This window comes from Anabrus simplex, chromosome 14 (genome assembly GCF_040414725.1).
Source record: "Anabrus simplex isolate iqAnaSimp1 chromosome 14, ASM4041472v1, whole genome shotgun sequence".
In the NCBI taxonomy this organism is placed as follows: Eukaryota; Metazoa; Arthropoda; class Insecta; order Orthoptera; family Tettigoniidae; genus Anabrus; species Anabrus simplex.
In genome coordinates, this window is record NC_090278.1 from 78,554,539 (window position 1) to 78,576,210 (window position 21,672).

The following is a 21,672-nucleotide window of genomic DNA, read 5'->3' on the forward strand; positions in this document are numbered from 1 at the left end:
AATTTCCTTTAGTAATAAGTCAAAGCCAAAATAACTGTCCTCGAATTTCTGCTGGGAGTTCAACAAAGTCTTGGATGGAGAATAAAACACAATGAGCGTGTATTGAAGTCTGAAAATATAAAAGAGAAAAGACATACGTTACTTCTAGAAAAATTGAAGTATCTAATGAAGTGAGAGTCTAAGACTGCTTTCCCCATATGTTGGAAGTGAGGTGACTAGTCACCATAGCCATTCGAGGAGGACTGGTAATTGTCTGCTCGCTACTACGTGTGTATTAGGGGTGTGCTAGCACAGGCAGAGAGCAAGCCAGGAAGGGAGGGATAGCCGAAACCAGACCTCGAGCGGCTATGGTGACTAGTCGCCTCTCTTCCAACATAAGGTGTAAGCAGTCTTACACTCTCACTGCATTAGATACTTCAAGTATTCTAGAACTGATGTTTATATTTTCTCTTTTATATTTTCAGACTTCAATACATGCTCATAGCATTTTATTATCCATCTAAAACTTTGTTGAACTCCCAGCAGAAACTTGAGGACATCTATTTTGGCTTTAACTTATTATTAAAAGAAATTTGGATACTTGCCTTTACACACATATACACATATACACATACGGAGTTGCAGGCGTGATGTGAACTATTCCACTAGTCAACTAACTATGAAGTGATTTTTTGTACCTGACTCTCATTTTCTATGCAATAGAATGAGATTTAACTTGTGACTATTTTAATTTTACTTTATACATCATTCAACAAAAAATAAACATGATTTTTAGAAGTATTGTAAAACAGTTTTTAGGGATTGAATGATAGCACTGTAAAATCTAATATGATTATTTACTTTATTATCAGCTTAAGTAATTTGATATATTTTAACCTCTGTCAATATGAATGTAGTGTTATTATCTTAAATATGTGAAATTGTTGGAAGCTTATACACTAATTATACGATTACCGGTATTGATTGTCACTAATGAGAACATTAGCTCTTAGAGAATTATTATACTTTAAGTCATTAGGTTCGGGGCCTGACCAAACTTTAGGTTAAGTTTATTATGGCTGAAGATGCTTACGACAGTTGAGTGAAACATGTCCCAACTTATAACACCAGTTGTAATAATTGTATCCTAAAAATAAGGATTGATAAATATTCGAAAGGTGGTTTATCTTATTGTTTTTATTTACGGTTATTATAATCTATATCCAATACGGTTTACAACATGTCATATATCTTACGTTCTGGTTTCGTACAGTGTTCACAATTGGGACTTGATCCAGAGTGAATCTCCATTTACTTGACATTGTCATTATGGAAAGTATAATCTAATAGATTTTATCCTGCATGTAAACACACTACATGTGCTCATTTGCCAGGCAAAAGTTGAGAATTGAAATTAACTACTTGTACTTGGCCTTTAACTCTGAACACTGGAGTCGGTTCGCATGGACCCTCACATCTCCTGGCTTCTCATCAAGGGATACCATAAGGTGTTGACGAAAAGTTACCACAGAACTATTTGAAAATATAGAATTGTGGAAGTGCTTAGGAAATTCACAGAGGCTTGCAGACTGAATGCTGATATCAAAACAGTGTATCAAATGACCCAAAAGGTAGCACTGAAATTGATAGAACCCATAGAGAGATTGAATGGAAACTTATGAACAAGAATGTATAGTATAAGACAAAACACTCTGTCACTATTTCTCAAATTTCTGCGTAACATCCCGTTCAATCTGGCGTTGTTCACGGAGTGGAAGTTTATGAAGCAGAGCCTCTTGGCATTTTCAGTTGATGCCTTCGGAGAACCCGCGATTGAATAATAAGCGCATAACTTATTATGGGATAAATGAATGAGCATTTTTACAGAAAATTTATAACTTATTGCTATTATAATGTGAAACTACAACCCTCCATTGAATAATTTGGCAGACTGCGGATACCAAGCTGATAGCTCATAACCCAAACTGTGTGGCCACTTGCTCTGTGAATGTATGTATGGTGGAACCAATTCCACCAACTGTTTGGCTCCTGTCCTCTTCGCTATTGGACAAAATTATATCCTCTTGGGCTGGTTCCCACCATCAGCAATAATGAGAATGGTTTTCCCCGTGTTTCCATTCTCCTCCACTACGACGAATACCGGAACAGTTCCTAGTATAGGCCAGGGGCCACCAACCTACACCGGATGAAATATCCCTCATCTAAGAGGTGGCATTACTGTTTAGGAAGCCCGCCCTTCCCATCGGATATGGAAAGAAAACTTCGGTGGTGGTGGCAGTAGTATTTATATCCTCTTTCGTTAAATCTTACAGTCAACCCATATTCTTGTGAACAGCTGAAAGTTTCTAGTGCTCTTAACAGAGTGGAGTTGCACTTCTACTTGGAGCTTCTGAATCAATTGTGCCATCTTTTACAGCGCAACACTTACAGACTTGGAAATTTTGCATTTGTGACATATCCAGAAATTAAAAGCTAATTTAAATGTAAATAGAACCTACTGTATTCTGGTGCCAATATTATAGGAATATTTTCACACTAGTAGTAATAACAATAATAATAATAATAAAAAATTAATGTAATGCATATTATTTTTAACTTTTTACGTACTGAACTGAATCTTCTTAAACCCCTAGACCTAACTACAGAAGAAAGTTATATATTATACCGGTACTGCAGAAAGGAAGAGAGAAATATAATAATAATTATTATTATAATAATAATAATATGAATTGTATGTCGATAATAATTAAAAATGTTGGATAAAAAATTATTAAATGCGAGGATACATGCATTCTTGTGAATGACTGTTTATTCTGTATATGTAGGCAATGCTTTTTATAGGGTGCCTTAATTGTTGGGGGTAAGTTTGAAATGACAAACCAATATGTTAGTACAGTCGAAACTAACGGTGTAAACAGGAGGCGGCCCTCCGGTTAACATCCGAAGCTCCGTACCAGCTTTACCTCCGTCGGTAGTACAGCAGACACCGGAGTAGCGCTGCAATCGCATAATCCGATTCAATCAATACGAGGATCGCCTCCTTATCACAACCTGTAACGTTAGTTACATCCGATTCATCAACTATAGCTGTAGTCGCTCTGTGCCAAACACTGTATCAGGTATACGTCTTCCGAGTCTGTTATAGCAGCATTTTCAGTTAGGTATAAACGTTTCCATCATTTAGGAAATAACATATGTTTGTTTTCTAAGTGAGCAGATAGCGATCTTCGTGACATTTCCGCGAATGCTTGGGCGATGACTAATGAAGTCTGTAAGAGATCTTCCGCATTCTGGTATTGCTTCGCCGCTTTTTCACATCTGAGTGACCTGCAGCAGGATTTTCTGTGAATTAATTCGTGCCCACATAAGTTTCATTTGTGTTTTTTACATACACAATGGTTTCAATATGATAATTTTACAGCAGCACGTGTAAAGGAAAGTAAGATGAACTTTATACGTCAAACATTTCTATTTTCAGCTACAGTATCTTCAACAACACATGTATAAATAATATTAACATACTTTGGCTAAATACTTTTTTTTTTTTTTTGCTTTACGTCGCACCGACACAGATATGTCTTATGGCGACGATGGGGTGGGAAAGGCGTAGTCGTGGGAAGGAAGCGGCCGTGGCCTTAACCTTTAATTACTCGCGCGGGGTCTTTGAGGCCCCACTCCCTTTTTAAATTGTTATATTTTCCCGAAGTGACTACGTGTGACCTTGACACATGCAATAGCTTCATGTTGTGGGAAGGGGAGCTCAGTTCAGTAGTTGGTTCATTGTTGCCAACTAAGGTACTCAGTGGAGAGAAGTGGCCAGGCCTGGAAGACCCCACGCGAGTAATTACGTATGAAAATAAACTAAGGTAACTCTTTTCATATTCTTGCACATATTGCGTATAACTAATTATTTATTTAGTTTTGATGATGTGAACGTGTCATACACATATTTTGGCCAGCATCTGAACCTCTTGTGATGTCTGGGAATTGTTAACATACAAAGGTAAGCCTATAACCTACAGTATAAGGCGCTTTTACTTTGACATGTGATACAGTGCAGCAAATAGAGCGATTTTCTCTCATATTTCTGGGTTACTTCTATTTGTATTCCGCTTGCAGGTTAATATGTATGGAAGGCACAGTCGTCAAGTACAGGATACTGAATAATGGCTTTTAGGAGAAGAAGAAGACGACGATGATGATGCCCCAGTTGCTTCTGATTCTGATCCAGACTGTGAAATATTCAGCATTCATAAAGCAGTAATACTGATCTCCAGCATGCATCATGGTAGCTATTGAAGAGGATGAGAAAATGAAATCGGAAATAGTTCATTTTTATAACAGCACGAAAGGTGGTGTACTGTAGACACAAATGATAAATTATGCCAAACTTACAACGTAGCACGACAAACCAACAGATGGACACTCTTTGTCTTCTATCATCTCTTCAATGTGGTTTGTATGAACACTTTCGTTGTATGGAAATTCAATTCCAGCCACGAGAAAAACATGCCAAGGAGAGTATTTTTGAAAGAGCTGGCGAAAGAACTCATGAAGCCATGGCTGTTGGCGCGTGCTGCTATACCTAGCCTGCATAGGAATCTCAAGAAAAGAGTACGTACAGGTTATGGTGACAGGGAAGATATAGAGGAGCCAGACAATTCAAGAAAGGGATGCATGATTTGCCATAGGTCGAAGGACAGGAGAATAAAAACTAGATGTGAAAAATGCAAGGAACATGTCTGTGGAGAACATATGAGGAAAATATGTGAGAGTTGTGTGTAATCTGAAAAAAAGAACACTGTCATGAACTTTATGATACTTAATGCATATTGATTTCTTGTTAACATACTTTTTAATGTGGTGCAGTATTTGCAGTAAAATAAGATGCAATTGTATTGTAATTAGGGTATTTTTTCAATGTATACACTCCTGGAGGCCTTAAAGACCCCACGCAAATAATAAAGGGGGAAAATTGAGCGTGAGTATCTAAAGGTTAATTAAGAGACAGCCCCAGCATTTGCCTGGTGTGAAAATGAGAAACCACGGAAAAACACCTTCAGGGCTGCTGACAGTGGGATTCGAACCCACTATCTCCCAATTACTGGATACTGGCCGCACTTAAGCGACTGCAGCTATCGAACTCCGAACTGATTATTTTCCGTAATTAATAAACATAATGATATTTCCTCTTTAACCCTGGATCACTAAACTCTCCCACGACAAACGTCATCACTAACCATCCGTCTTTGGGACTACATGGCTCCATGGCTGGCATTTGGTCACAGGGTCCCAGGTTCGATTCCCGGCAGAGTCGGGAATATTCAAAATTGGTTACTTCCACTGACAGTGGGGCTGAGTGTGTCATCTTCATCAATCATTCTATCCTTATCACGACCTGGCGGTGTCAAATCAAAAGACCTACATCTGGCGAGCCAAACTTGTGCTCGGACAGTCCCGATATTCAAAGAAATACGCCATTTCATTTCTGGGACTACACAAATGAAACCACCAATATTCAAAATTGTTATCGTTATGCACATAATACAGTAAGCCACAACTTAAAAGTACACATATACAAGCACACTTTCCTATTTTCGAAGTCCTAAAATTCATTACTATGAGGAAAGCACTTGTTCGATTCGATTCTTGGTCACGTCTCCATCGTAAACAGTACACTAAAATAATCACTTTCAATCTTACAAATGTTCTTTCTTTCACTCTGTTCTCGGTGCAATCTCTCAATCATTTCAATGTATTTTCTCTGAAAACCTCAATCAACATCACATTTAATGACCACAGTAAATTTCATTGTGAAATTTAACACTGATCATGATTTTTTATCTGTAGCTTGGTTGACAGGTGCATTTGTGTCCTATTTTAAGCCTCCAGAACACGTGTAGTGTAGTGTTACATCAGTACACACACGCGGTGGAAAGGACCACAATTTATTTTTGAACTATTATTATGGTAGCATTTCTTTTAATCATATTACTTGTTTATTTTTTCATTTCTACATTTATTTTCTATATTCATTTTCATACAATTAATCACCAGTGAAACACTAATATCAGAAAAGTGATCACATCTGTAGTTAAAGTAATATATATTCTTTTTTGCTAAAGATAGCATTAATATTGCCAGTGCAATTACAGAAAAAAATAAGAAAACTAGATACCCGTAGGCCTACTAAAAGTAGGTATGTACAGTGAAGCTTAGGAAGGTATATCCTGGTCCATTCAGTTTCCTCAGTTACAAAATGCAAATATCCAGTATATTGTAACAAATACTCTCTATTCATACATTTTATAATCACTTCAAGTTTGTTTCGTAGCAGTGACAGCTTCTTGGTTCATCATCATCATCATCATCATCATCTGTTTACCCTCCAGGTTCAGTTTTTCCCTCAGACTTAGCGAGGGATCCCACCTCTACCGCCTCAAGGGCAGTGTCCTGGAGCTTCAGACTCTTGGTTGGGGATACAACTGGGGAGTATGACCAGTACCTCGCCCAGGCTATGCTGAACCTGCTATGCTGAACAGGGGCCTTGTGGAGGGATGGGAAGATTGGAAGGGGTAGGCAAGGAAGAGGGAAGGAAGCGGCTGTGGCCTTAAGTTAGGTACCATCCCGGCATTCGCCTGGAGGAGAAGTGGGAAACCACGGAAAACCACTTCCAGGATGGCTGAGGTGGGAATCGAACCCACCTCTACTCAGTTGACCTCCCGAGGCTGAGTGGACCCCGTTCCAGCCCTCGTACCACTTTTCAAATTTCGTGGCAGAGCCGGGAATCGAACCCGGGCCTCCGGGGGTGGCAGCTAATCACGCTAACCACTACACCACAGAGGCGGACTTCTTGGTTCATACTAATTATAAATCATTGTCATTTTTTCTCTTACCAAACTGCAGTATTTACAAGTGAAGACTGTATATTCTTGGCAGATAAAGTGTGAACATATTGTGCCTTTAGTCTTAATTTACCAGTTCTTGGTCCTGTCAAAAAAGTTACAGCTTCCAGGGTATTGGGGCCTATCTTCAAGTTGCTTGTGAACCAACTGTGGTCGAAGTAAGTCCTGAAGTCTCTGCTTCATTCCCCAGGGAATACAGTCTGGATTGAGGCGATACAGTAAATATTTGTTGCACAGCTCAGTTGAAAGTTTTTTTCAGAAATGTACATCACTCATACATACTTTGCTTCCAGAATGATGAAGCTGTTGATCCCTCCTACAGGTAGAAGTGTGTAGAACAGAGCCAGAGGCCACCGGCGACTTACGCATGAAACAGAATATGCACTTTTTAGCTTATCAACCACGCCTACTGCTCCCTTTGAGAGATTATAAAAAGTGAGCATTTCTGCTTTTCGATCATCACCAGATTCTTCATCAATCTCATCACTGTTGTGCATAGTTGACAACACCAAAACCACCTTGTTCTTCCTGGGCACATATGATAGCAGAGTTGCAACATTTCCAAAACAAAAAAAAACTGCTTTGAGGTTGCCTGTCTTTGGTTTGTTTTCTTAGAGTTCCTACCATAGTTAACCTATGGTTAGCTAGCATACTGTGGGCTAATAGTACAGACATATACCAATTATCCATGGTTACGTTTTGACCAGATCTAGAAAATGGCTGAATAAGCCTTTCAACCATATCCTTGCCACTACTGCTCACTTTATAGGGATCTTCTTGTTGTTTCCCAGCATATATTTCCATATTCTCTGTGTAGAATGTTCTGGAATCTGTTAGGACGAATATTTTCAGTCCATATTTTGTAGGCTTATTAGCAGTGTATTGTCGGAAGGGACATTTACCGTGGAACGTATCCAACATTTCATCGATCAATACATATTCACTCACTGGGCGAGTTGGCTTTGCGGTTAGGGTGCGCACCTGTCAGCTTGCATCCGGGCGATAGTGGGTTTGAACCCCACTTTCGGCAGCCCTGAAGATGGTTTTCTGTGATTGCCCCATTTTCACACCAAGCAAATGCTGGGGCTGTACCTTAATTAAGGCCATGGCTGCTTCCTTCCCACTCCCTTTCCTATCCCATCATCGCCATAAGACCTATATCTGTGACAGTGCGACATAAAGCAAATTAAAAAAAAAAAAAACACATATTCACTCAAAGAATAGTTTGTTTTGCAATGGTCAGCGAAATCCTCGAATATTTCTCTGATGGCTGCGAATCTATCAACACTCTGTCTTTTTTAATGCTATTTGTTAGTGGCATCGACCCATGTGGATCTTTTACCCCTACTGCCACTATATTGTATGAACCTGCGTGTAATTGAAATGGCGGTAGTATGGAATGTTCTGTGTGAGGAAAGGAAGATTAAGGATGTCACACACACCCAGACCCCAGGCTAGGGATGTTAATCATTACAATTAAAAAACCCTGACCCGGCCGGAAATTGAACCCGGGGCTGCCGGGTGACAGGCGGACGCGTTGCCCCCTACACCACGTGGCCGGACAACACTCTGTCTTTCTCTTCTATCAGTAATACAGTCAAACCATAAAGCTCAGAGTAAAAACTGAATTCTATTTATGCCCATAGTAGTGTGGAAAAGCTCATCCCCACTTCCGTCTCGCACCCACAAATCTCTCAAGTTCTAATGGAATGACTTCAGAACCCCAGCTAAATAAAGTAAACTAGTCACAGCTTTGACTTCAATGATATTTGTGCTTGAAACATCACATGATCTACTGTAGTTTCCCTGTTGATTTTGGATCCAAATATTTGTATAATTTTCAATTTTATCCAGCATACCGCAAGGAACAAATAATATCCGGGCTTCTGTAGGAGATGCTATATCTCGAGCCATACCTTTCCAGTGAGGGATGTGTGTTACGATGTTGTGTCTCCTCACTTGGCCCCAATAAGCGCTGCAGTGTATGTTCCATTTAGATTGCAAGTCTCTTCATTATACTGAGGTGTGCAAGGAGGGAGTTCAAGTCTGACACTGTATCCTCAGTTCCATCTTTTTCAATATCAGTCAAAACATCTGTGTTTTGTTCACTCTCTTCTGTGTCATTGTTGGCATTGTCTTCCTCCTCCTCTTAAGATAACATTTCACTCTCATCTTCATTGTCTTCTTGAAAAAGTATCTTTCTGGCAGCCCATTGGTCTCTCAGTGTTGCTTCATTCTGTATATGTACCATTTCAACACTTTCGAGCAAGTTATTTATCCTTTTCACTTTTTCTGGATCCATTTCAAGGTACAACCATATGTAATATAAGAGTGCAACAGTCACTGAACATTTAAAGTGTACAACCCAGCTGACCATCACAACCGAAGCACACTAGTACACACACTGTGGAAAGCACTGCACAATTACTAAAATATCTCCAAGCCGGCAGACAGTGAACTGAAGGTCAAGTGTTGTAATACACCAGAAGGGTGAGATCCAAACTAAGATAAAGTGGAATGCAAAACTGGTGAGGTGATTACTTACTGGACTGAAACAAAAAGAACAAATCTGCTGTCAAAACGCTGCAGCGCATGCACTGGATTGTTAAGCATGTCTTATGAATATTTGCTATTGATGATTTATTATAAGGCCTGTCTGTTCTTAACTACCTGCATATAGCTTAAACACTCCTACACAGGTATTTGATCAGTGGTCGCCACATAATGCCCAGTGGCAGGTAGTGTATGTCATTCTCCACAACTTTGAAGGAGAAAAGGCGCATATTTTCTTCTCTTAGGGATTGCTCTTGTTCGGGTTTCTGTACTTCTGCATTTGCATTGAGAATTACGCCTAACATTGCTCTCAACAGCCGCAGCAATGTTGGCTGCATAAGCCGATGTCAAAGGTGCGGTGTAATCAGATAATCGCTTACCTGCTATGCATAAACCATCCTCGAGACAGATTTTTTTTCCTTTCCTCAGAATATTATGTGACCTCACTCATATCCCTAGTACGCCTCTTCAGTGACACCTAGGCTATCTATGACTGCTGTTGGTGGAGCTGTAGAAGATCAAACCAGCCTTCGGACTGAATACCCAACATACATACAACCGTTGACAAGAAATTATACATAGAAGCCAGTGTTACATCGTAATGTTGAAAAGATTTCTTAGCAGACAAAGTAGGGGTCCCCATACCACAAAGAATGTAAAATTAAGCATTTTCCTCAATTCTGCCACAAGTTGGAAGGGCTAAAGGGCCCAGAAAGGTTTCAAAATGTGAGTCTTGGATAGCTCTATCAAAATGAAAAAACATTTTTCAAAAATCACTTATGGCCTAAATATATTTCCAGAAAAACAGCCTAAAATTGCTTGTTTCTTTACTAGTATTCCTTTTTATTCAAATCCTACCATCACTGATTCAAGATGGCTGTGCGCATTATGTTCTCTGACATTGTGCTGTAAGAAATAAGTGCCAGGTCGGTTTTTATGGGGTCGTTGCTAATTTGTGCTGTTTATTCGTGGGTTTTAATAGTGCACTGATGTTATCTGACGGAATCGTGGCTCGTTTTGTGAGTTATTTTACTTGGTTATAATAGATTTGGTACCAACGCTACTAGACATTTTAATGGATCTTGCTTTTTCAGTCATACATTGCACGTTACCAAGCAAACCGTCCATTGAAAATAGCACACGCAGTATACTCAGTATACTATGTTTAACTCAAGTAACTGCCAATAGAGGCTGGTGAAGGGGGCCGCGATAATATGGTACTTAGTCAACACTGTCTTTGCAAGAGTGCAGTCTGACCTGTCCGTGAGTTCATAATACTTCCGCCGCAATCACTAGGAGCTAGATTTTAGTTAAGCTGTTATCAGGTCGCTATGGTACTCTGCCATGAATTGTCATATCATTGAACTTTGGTATTCCTCTTAACCACAGTCCTCATTCAGAATGGAGACCGATTTAGAGAAAAGAAATAAATACCTTCAATGTGATAAAAAAAATTCTCAGAAAGGCTTGCTTCTTCATATGGAGAAGAAGCATAAAGATAGGTTAAGAGAATAAGTACTATGCCTCGACAGAACAACCTACTACGTCGACAGTCTCCACGGGAATATTGTCTTCATTAGGGAGAAATTCTAGACCACAATATAAATATTCGTACTCTGAGACAGAAAGTGAATATGTACAGGATGAATAAAACAAGGAAACTGCGAACAGGCCGGAAGATAATTCCGATACACAAAGAACCCAATGCCCTCACTGTGGTGGATATTTTTAAGGAGCAAGAGGTGTAAACATTCACATTAGTCGCTCTCATCCACAAATGCATGAACAGCATTGAAAGAATAATTACCACCACCATACGTGGATCTGTACACATCCTGAAGTCTCATTTGTTCGTACCTCCATATTTAAAAAAAACTATATTGTTGCTATATTTCTATATGACAAAACATTCTGTATCCTGATACGCTTTACTTTGTCCATTGTGGCAACCCGTCATTGAGGGAAGTAATGGAGTAAATATATATAATTCATTCTGTAATGTGTTTCTTGGTTCAATACCCCCAGGCGCTTTTTGATTTTTGAAAAATGTACACACTAAATGTAGTTAAGGACTTAAGTGAAACTCTGCATTGACTCACATTAGCGCTCGTAGTGGCATAAAAAGGCAAATTGCTAATCTGATCAACCAGATAACGATGATTAAGAAAAGGATTGTAATTCTTAGGAATAAATAAAGAATATATTCTCATACTTTATTATATTTTATTTACCTAAAATTTGAAGCTCATACCCCTAGGATGTTTTCAACATTGAGTTACTTACCTCAAAGGCTAGAACAGTGGATTTTTCCTCCCTAGTCCATGCTCTCATGTTATTACAATACCTTTCTTCTTCACACCACAATTAAAATAGAACAGGATGGCTTCTGGGAAAGGCACTGAGAAGGAAAAGCAAAAAATAAGGGTGCAGGAAATGTATTCATCTCTCCGCGTGTCATCCATCTGGCAAGTGGTTATTGAGAGGGAGAGGGAACATGATGTGTCTTTTAGCTTAATTGAACAACAGTTCTCATTGTGTGATCCATAGTAAGCTTACAGAATGTATGTCATGATGGTAATAATAATAATACATTTAAAACAATCCAGGTTTTCTTTCTCTCCACAATTTTCCTCAAAATATAAAACAATATCCATACATTGGCAGAAATGCAAGAAATGTATTCCAGGTACACACTTTGAAATGTTTACAAAATTATTTTTCAATAACATATTTGAAAATACTTATGTAATCATTGTTCGCACACAGAAAACGGTACTTTTATGTTCTCAATTTGAGTGCAATTGAATTGTACGGCTTTCCAAATAGCGCCTACTTTTTTACTTGGTAAAACTTTGGTTGCTGGTTTGCAAAATATAGTTTAGAGATTGAAAGTGGCGGCAACTCCCTCAACAATCTCACAATGCTCTGAAGAGGCTTGTCAATATTGGTGTATTATACATTGGCCTTTTACAAACACGAAAGATAGGTTAGAGCTACTATAGGTCTTTTTGTGTTTTAATGTTTGCATGCGTGTTGCAAGAAATGGTGTATTATTGTCATGGTGAATAAGACTTACAGTACTTAAAAGAGTGTTTAAAATTTTTGGAATTATGTGTGTTGAGTGTTTATATGCTTTATTACTCGGCATAATCCCAAAAATATATGAATAGTTACACAGACATGAAACTCTAAATGATAATACTTAAAAGAGCATTGGACCCTTTCCGTATTTTCCTCTGTTTAGATAGTTGCCCAGTTGTACTTCCTCTTAAAACAATAATCACTACCACCTTAGGCTAGAGCTGAGGTACAACTAGATCCATAAGTTGGAGTGTATCAATTTGGCTTTAGGAGAGGGCACTCATATGCCGAGCAGATTTTGAACCTGAAATACACCCTTTCTTATCTGAAGCTCAGGAACAAGAAGTTTGTTGTGGCCTTTGTATACTTCAAGAAGCTCTATGACTCAATTGTTGATTGTTCCACAGTAATTCAGATCCTAAAATAATTTCTCTTATACAACAAAAGAAGAGTGCCATACTGCAAATCCTCATAGATACTACCTCTAAACTGAAGTTTATGGGAGAGGTATCAGATGCCTTTGAGATTATGACAGGAGTTAAGTAAGGAGATGAGCTATAACCCATACTCTTCAACTCTGTCTTCGAGAAAGTCATTTGTGAGTGATGTGAAGAAATGACTGATGAAGTAATTGAAAATAGGGTCAAGCTGGGCCACAGAAACCTAAAGCTTGCAATCAATTATCTAGCACTTGCAGATGAAGGTATCAACTAAAGATGACAAGGCCATCAAGGGCATCAAAGACTTCTTAGGCCTCAAATATTCTAATACCATCAGGGTCCGAAAAGAACAAGAGTTGACCAAGTGAGATCAGACGGGATAGATGAAAGTGAGGAGCCTGGTACAAGGAAGTGGAAGCAATGCCAGGACTCAGATAAGGACTCCATGGCTGCCAACCCACCTCCTAGACTCGGCCACAAACTAAATTTATCAGCTTAGGGCAAAATCTGAGAAGGTGAAACTCCAGATCTCCTTTGAGAAAATCGAGTTCATATCTAATATCAAGCTGGCACCCAGAGACTTAATCATGGAATAAGGAAAAATCAGTCTAGCAGAAAAGATTAAGTACCTGGGATAGTGGATAGAACCCAACATCTCTGTGAAAGAAGCATTCAGGTCATGCATGAACAAAATGGAAATGGCATACTAGCTAACTATGCATGTCTACAACGAAAAGTCAATTTCCTTCAATGTGAATCTGTGACATAACTTCAGTATTGTTTGACTAGAGGTCTGATACACTGCGGTATGTCTCAGAATGAATAAGAAAGGGCTGATTGAAAAACTGTAGGTCAAAGAAAGATTTTTTAGAATAATCTTCGGCCCTTCGAGTGGAAATGGTGAATACACAAAGTGGCACAATCACGAACCATCCATACATATGTAGAAGTAAACTAACACCATCCGGAAATAAAGGATCGCCTTATTTGGACACGTGATGTGAATGATCCCACCAAGGTAGGCCTATTGGATCATTAACTACTTTCAGAACAAGAAAATCAAAAGGGCCTGGATCACTGAGGTAGTAAGGAATCTTGAAGAATGGACACATGCAATGACACCCCGGAGCATGTCACTTTCAAGAAGAGACTTGAGGCTTGCCATGTATTCAAGGAAAAAAGCCAAAGCTGAAAACAGGAAAGGCATGGACACAGAAGAGAAAGGAACAACACTGACAATTAATACGAAAGTATTGGGCAAATGTTAAAGCTCAAAGAAGGAGATGGTTGAAATGATATAGTGCATAGTTAGCTGAAGTAAGATAAATGAATGACTAATGGTTAAATTGATGCTTTCAGGTCATAGATTAAACCCAATATTGGTAGTGTTTTTTGCTATATGAAACAAGGAAGCTGTAGGAAATCTGAACGTTTTGTGAAGATTTGCTCTGCGTCCTCAGGCAGTGAACTTAATGTTTTTAAAACATTTTCATTTAGTTTGTAATTTGGAATTGACCTTTGTACATTCCCAGCAGTTAGAGAATGAAGCTGCTTCCCTATAAGTTGTGGTTTGTTCTGGGCACTTTTATGATTGCTTTTAAGAGCATGGAACAGTGCTCATTCAGCTTCATGATAACTATTGACAAACAATATCACATGAGAAGTCGTGATATTGATCATTGTACAGTGCATTCAGAATCTTTAGACACATGCTCTGTCCCCCCTCACCCACTGTGGGTGGGGTTGGTAGAATAATACAGTCTCCCATGTGTGTTGTAAGATGTGACTAAAAGGGACCCAGGGACTTAATTTTGGAGCATGGTTTGGCAGCCCTCTTGCACTTGAGCCAGGCTCCTCACTTTTATCTGTCCTGTCCCTTGGTCATCGACCCTAACATTAGGTATCAGAGCATTCAAGGCCTAAGGAGTTGTTTTCACACTCTTCATGGCCCTTGTCTTTCTTTAGCCAATTCCTTCATTTTTCAAAAGGTGAGATCTTTCCATTTTTTCCCTCTGATTAGTGTTAATGCAGGTTGGTTAGCTAGTTGTACTTCCTCATAAAACAATAACTGCCACTTCTCCACTGGGCCCAGCCTCTGCTACCTTACAGACAATGCGAGGCTGGCCTGGGCCTGCCATCTAGTGATTGACTGAAAGGCAGGTGTCTCGAGACCAAGCTGTACCATACCATCTGTTAGTTACAGTTGAATGGTGTTATATGAATGTGTCAGACCTGTGAGAGCAGTTGTCAACATTCTATATTGCATCTATTTTTCAAAGGCCTCCAGTTGTCCTATTTAGGAAGCCCTCATTGTCCATCCTTTGACACCATAAAGTGACAATGATAACTCACAACACCTCATGACACACCAAATTTTGAATTTGAGGAAATGGTTGCACATAAATTGTTTTAATTTGAGAAACTTATTTCATGCTTTATCATTCTGGTGTTGATATTACATCCAGATTCATTTCTTGTGGTAGACAGCATTCTAGGTACTTGAAATGCGACACACTTTCTGATGTTTTCATCTGGGGTGATAACAGCATTGGTAATTTTGTGATTGCTGATTACCATGAATGTTTTGGAATGTTTATTATAAGGCCAAAATCCTTACTTTTGTGAAGCTAAAGAAATTGAAGGTCTTTGTTGAAATTTGACGCATAATGAAGTGTATAGTATTTACATACAAAATTGAGCATAACTTTTTTGTTTTCTTTCATTTAAAGGTTAAATATTATGGAGGAAGTACACTTCGTCAAATGTGAGATAGATAGGACGTCTGATACAGAAGAATCATCAAAATTTGTAAGTTCATTATTCTTATTTCGTACTATATCTAGTTTCATTCTCCAAAATTATGTGAAATATGATTCGGGTTACCAAATACGTCAAGTTAAATTACATGATAAAATCCAAAGAATGTTCTTAAAATATTGGAACAGTTCCCTTATTTGTTCTGTTGAACTGAAGATAAAATTGTTGAACACACGTAGTAGTTACATTAAAAGTTCGGTGATCTGGTTCTTATATTGGCATGATGATGTATTGTTGAAAATGAAAACCTACAACTTATTTTCCAGTCAGTGACTGGGTCAGGGATGGAATGAATGAAGCCCCCATCTTGTGGTGAGGATGGGAATTGTGCCAGCTGCCGAAGCCTGTTGCACTCCTCTGGGGTAATGATTAATGACTGACAGATGAAATGAAATGATAGTGGAGAGTGTTGCTGGAATGAAATATAACAGGGAAAACCAGATTACCTGGACAAAAACCTGTCCTGCCTCAACTTTGTCCAGCACAAATCTCACATGGAGTGACTAGGATTTGAACCACGGAATCCAGCGGTAAGAGGTTGACGTGCTGCCATCTGAGCCATGGAGGTTTATGTATTGTTAATAATTCTTAGTTAACCCTAGAACACTAACCCTTTGTAAATTTTACGACGGTAGGTAGCAGAACGTTATAGTTTATTGCCCTCCGTGCATGCATACCTGCCACCATTCTGTGTAGCTGATTTTTTCAAGCAGTTAATGACTGTGGCATGTGCTATTGTTTATATCTTTGTTCATTCTTGTAATAATTGGGTGGGTGTCGTCATATTGATGAATGGTTAGTGACAGTGTGAACTTAAAAGTATAATGTGTCTTCATTCCTTTTTTTTTTACATTTATACTTATTTTATTTATTTTCTTGGTAGTTTTGGTTTCTTTGTGATGTAAATAACACATATTCATAATTTGAAGGGTTTATTTGAATATGTTGTGTTATTAAATTCATTTCTTATAAAACATGTTCATTTAATATTTTTTGTGTGACAAGTTTTCTATATTTAATAAATAATCACATAAAATTATTCAATATCTACGTATTTTGATTCATGTTAAGTTTACAACACTATAGGAACTCTAAATATCCAATATCTTGCCAAATATAAGCTGTTACATAGAAAATATAACAATTATAAATTGGAGTAGTCAAATTTATGAAGGGTTAGTAATAATGTGTGGCAAAATAGGGTTAGTGTTCTAGGGTTAAGGGGTTATGAGGCAGGCGGAATATTTGACTGTAAGTGCACAAAAGAAGAAAGGTTGTGCTGTAGTTGAATATTCCTAGAACGAAAACGACGGCTATTAGCAGCATTAAAAGATGCCTCAACCTTACCTAAAGAGTGATGCCAGGCGCTGTTTGTTTACAGTATAGGTTCCTCATCGCACATTGTTTTGTGATCTTTGCTAATTGATGATATTGAAAGAGAATTGTATCACGATAATGATTTATTTAGTGAAAATGAGAGTTTATGTGAACCTAATGATGAGAAAATATTGGTCGTGATGAAGACGATAGTGGTATTTTCAATATTGTTTTATCTGTAACTGACAGGACTTCATACTATTGTAAATTCCCCAAATGTATAGATTCTGTTCCTTTCCCCAATAAAGAATATTTTACTGCGCAAACGGGTTTGAAAATAGACATTCATAAAAATTTTACCATACTGGACTTCTTTGTATTAATTTTCCAAATGACTTATTGTTTTAAAATTCATTTTCTATCTCTGTCTTGATTTCTTATTGATGCGCATGAGATTTTAGTACAGGACAAAATTTGACCTCTGTTAATTATGCCATATATCCTAATTGTGAGCATTGAATGATCAGTCTTTAGTAGATGGCGGCCCTGAAAGTGTGATGAAATGAATATTATTTAAATAAAATCAATTACCCAGAATACCCAGGTTTGATTCCCAGCCAGGTCAGGGATTTTTACCTGGACCTGAGGGCTGGTTCGAGGTCCACTCAACCTATGTGATTAGAATTGAGGAGCTATCTGACGGTGAGATAGCGGCCCCAGTCTCAAAAGCCAAGAATAATGGCCGAGAGGATTCATCGTGCTGACCACATGACATCTTGCAATCTACAGGCCTTGGGCTGAGCAGCGGTCGCTTGGTAGGCCAAGGCCCTTCAAGGGCTGCACTGCCATTGGTTTGGTTTGGTTTTAAAATAAAATCAAAGTAATTCAGTAGTATATGACAGAAAATTTTGTATGCTACTCTAGTGAAAATTTTTCACATATCTGTTATGAAATTCTTACTCAGCCAGGAAGTTTTCAATTCATGCATAAGACCTCACTTTTGGCTCTTGTAATGATAACTATCATTCCCTTTCTTTGCTTCCTCATGTACTGCAAGTAAAATATTCATCTGCAATGTAATTTATCATTGATTATGTGTATATTTGAATAAATTCTTGCTAAATGTTATTGAAATACCCCAGAGAAGGAAACACTGTAAATAGACAACTGAGGGAATGATATTAATTGAAAATTTTTTGAGTACCTTATCATGCAGTAACAATGTCATACAGTTGTAAATAATAAACTGTACTTTGTTCTTTTTTCTTTCATTTCCGTTGATTTCATTAATTTTATTTGCAACATGAGCTTATTTTCTGGATGTTATATACAGTCTCCAGAATAGATCTTTGAATGGTAGGCCTGCTTGTAATATGTTTCAGGAGGAAGATGTTCAGCTACCCTGTACAAATCCATTGGATATAAAGGTGGAACCATATCTTAAGTCTGATGACCAAGAAGATGATGAGAAAATTTCAGATTCAATCAATGAGGAACTTATAATACAGGTAATAATGTTCTCTACTTTTCTGTTTATACTTTGAGTGTTAGGTTCTCATTAAATTGACATACTCAAACAATAAATTTTCTTCTGAGAGATATCAAATTAAGAACTCTTTATTGTAACACAGGATAAAGATGTTTGAAGTTCATTCAAATATTTAAAATTACAGTATGATTACATTCCATTTTACTTACATTACTTTTATGGTAGCAGTAGTTGTGGCTTAGTCATGAATATTCGTTTCATCTTCTGAAGTAACAGATGTCTCCCAATCACAGCCTTGGATTTGACTATGATTATTGTTTCAGGAATACTTGTTTCATTTAAGAAATGATCATCTCTTTCTGCATTACTTATTTTACCTGATGGACAGAGTTTTTGTCCATTTGATGCCCACTGTATTTGCTAACCGTGTGGTCATAGATTGAACAAAAATGTGCATATGGTTGTCGCAATAATGGAAGCATCTAAATGAAAATAATTAACATGATGCATGTTAGGTACTGAAGTGGGTAAAAAAATTGCATTGTAAATTTAAATCTTATAGGAGTTGTGTAGTATTATTTGAATTGATTCCACTTACTGTATATGAGTTGGTTATATATGTAAGTACAAAAGACATTATGAGTAGAATTTTGTAAATAATATAAATTTTTAAGTATGAGCCGTGAGTTTAATAGAAAAATTGTTAGTGTAATATGTGTAATACTGAATTTTATTCTTATTATTTCAAAATTTAGTGCTTGATAATAATGTATTTTTGTGTATCATTTAACACCAAGGTAGACACCTCATTTGCAAATAAAGTGATTTTGATTTTTTTTTTCTTTTTGTTTTACTTGGCATTGGACCACATTTTGTTTGTATCAGTGATTCCTCATTGAATGTATTCGTTCAATTCATGTATTGTTTCCAGAGTAATTTTGTACCATTCAACATGCTGTGCAGCGATTAGTTCTGTCAGTGATGATGAGGGAGGAAATACGCATGAGATTCTGTGCTCTAAAATGGACTACACATATTTGATTATATCGAGGACAGGTGTTTGGGCAGGCCATGAGAGGTCTTGAAGTTCGTGTACAAGTTTGTCAAACACTGCATGCACAGAGCTAGCAGTATAAATGAAGGCATTTTCATCCCAGAAGATGGCGTCTTTGTTATGAAATTACATCCGTAACATAAATTGCTCTTGTTACCTAAAAGTACTACTTAATCCTTGGCTGTAATTCTTCCCTGAATAGCATGAATATGAGTAATAGTATACCACAAAATTGCAGCCCACACCATCAAGGAGCCATCTCCCTGTTTAATGGTAGAAAATAGGCACCACATGAATTTGTTGTATGGTTTTGGTCATGTGACTGTGAGCTACCATTAAGGAGATAGGAGGATTACTTGATTCAAGAACTGGAAAAAAAAATCCAAAAAAATCAGCTTGATTTGTTCTGGGTGATTTCCAACAAAAGAGTAGCGTTACAAAAATGTTGCAAAGTTTGGGCTGGGAAAACTTGGGAGAAAGGAGACGAGCTGCAAGACTAAGTGGTATGTTCTGAGCTGTCAGTGGAGAGATGGCGTGGAATGACATCAGTAGACGAATATGATTGAGTGATGTCTTTAAAAGTAGGAAAGATCACAATATGAAGATAAAGCTGGAATTCAAGAGGACAAATTGCGGCAAATATTCATTTATAGGTAGGGGAGTTAGGGATTGCAATAACTTATCAAGGGATATGTTCAATAAATTTCTAATTTATTTGTGATCATTTAAGGAAAGGCTAGCAAAACAACAGATAGGGAATCTGCCACCTGGGCGACTGCCCTAAATGCAGATCAGTAATGATTGATTGATAGTGGGTTCGCACCACATTGCCAGGAAGGGATAATAAGCATGAAAAAGTCTAGTAGCCCTCCCCCCTGTTGTCTTACTGGCTGTAGAGAGCAGAAAACTGAACACATGAAGGTTGACTCATATCCAGTGGGTCCTCCTCTAGCTAGGATGTGATGCAAGCAGGCATGGCGGCAGACAGGTTTCACATGGTATTCTGAGGCATAGCTGCCCATATGTGCTGCAACTACTCCTCAAGATCATGTAAACTTCTAGGTTGCTTATGTTGGCACACCAGGCAGTCCCAGATATGATCAGTGAATTATAAATCTGGCTAACAGCAGGCTACTTGAGTGTGACCATGTTGCGGAGGCATTCCTATAATAAATTTGCTGTGTACGGCCTAGCATTATGTCGTTGCAAAATATTTCTTGGAAGCCCTGGCATGAACAGCAACAGGAGGTCCACATAAATTCATGGGCTGACAGTTTTTCTCATATCACTGGGCAAGTTGACCGTGCGGTTAGGGTCGCATGGTTATGAGCTTGCATTCCGGAGATGATGGGTTCAAATCCCTCTATTGGCAGCCTTGAAGATGGTTTTTCGTGGTTTCCCATTTTCACACCAACCAAATGCTGGAGCTGTACCTTAATTAAGGCCATGACTGCTTCCTTCTCAATCCCAGACTTTTCCTGCCGATCCGTCACTAAAAACCTATACAGACGATATAAATGAGTAACCAAGTTCTCCGTTTTTAATATTTTACTTTTCACAATATGCTATGTGATTTCCTTTCATTCTATTCACTGCTGACAAACATTAAGTCGAACTAAATCATTTTCCTTATTGACTTTTTTAATTTTCAATTTCTTACTAATCCTCAGGAGAGAAATTTCAATCTGCTAAAATACATTAAAAGAATTTCAGCTACATGTCATTATTACTGATACCCATTGCATAAAATTATAAAGAAATTTTCTTATACAGTATTTGCAAGTTGATATTGGCACTGAAAAATGTTATATAAGCTCTGTATTATGTAGATATGAACAAGATGAGCAGATGATTTCAGTGCTGCACAAAACATTCTTGTTTTCTCACAGGATCTGAAAGAAGAACTCAATGATGATGATGATGATGATGATGATGATCTTGACAGTGGAACATTTGCAAATGAGTAAGTGCTAATTTTAATTATTCATTGTAAACTAGTCCCCAGTATATTGCATC

At 37.9% G+C, this 21,672-nt stretch overlaps 1 protein-coding gene across 2 annotated transcripts in view; it reads left to right on the forward strand.

Moving 5' to 3' along the window:
- Nucleotides 1–3,307: 3,307 nt before the first annotated feature.
- Nucleotides 3,308–21,672, forward strand: part of LOC136885300 (zinc finger protein OZF) — a 37,327-nt gene continuing 18,962 nt past the window's right edge. For both annotated transcript variants that reach the window (XM_068230358.1, XM_067157810.2), the window contains exons 1-4: nt 3,308–3,439; nt 15,709–15,787; nt 18,496–18,621; nt 21,546–21,619. In XM_068230358.1, the coding sequence (XP_068086459.1) occupies nt 15,719–15,787; nt 18,496–18,621; nt 21,546–21,619 (269 nt within the window). In that variant the 5' untranslated portion in view covers nt 3,308–3,439; nt 15,709–15,718. The remainder of the gene's footprint in view (nt 3,440–15,708; nt 15,788–18,495; nt 18,622–21,545; nt 21,620–21,672) is intronic.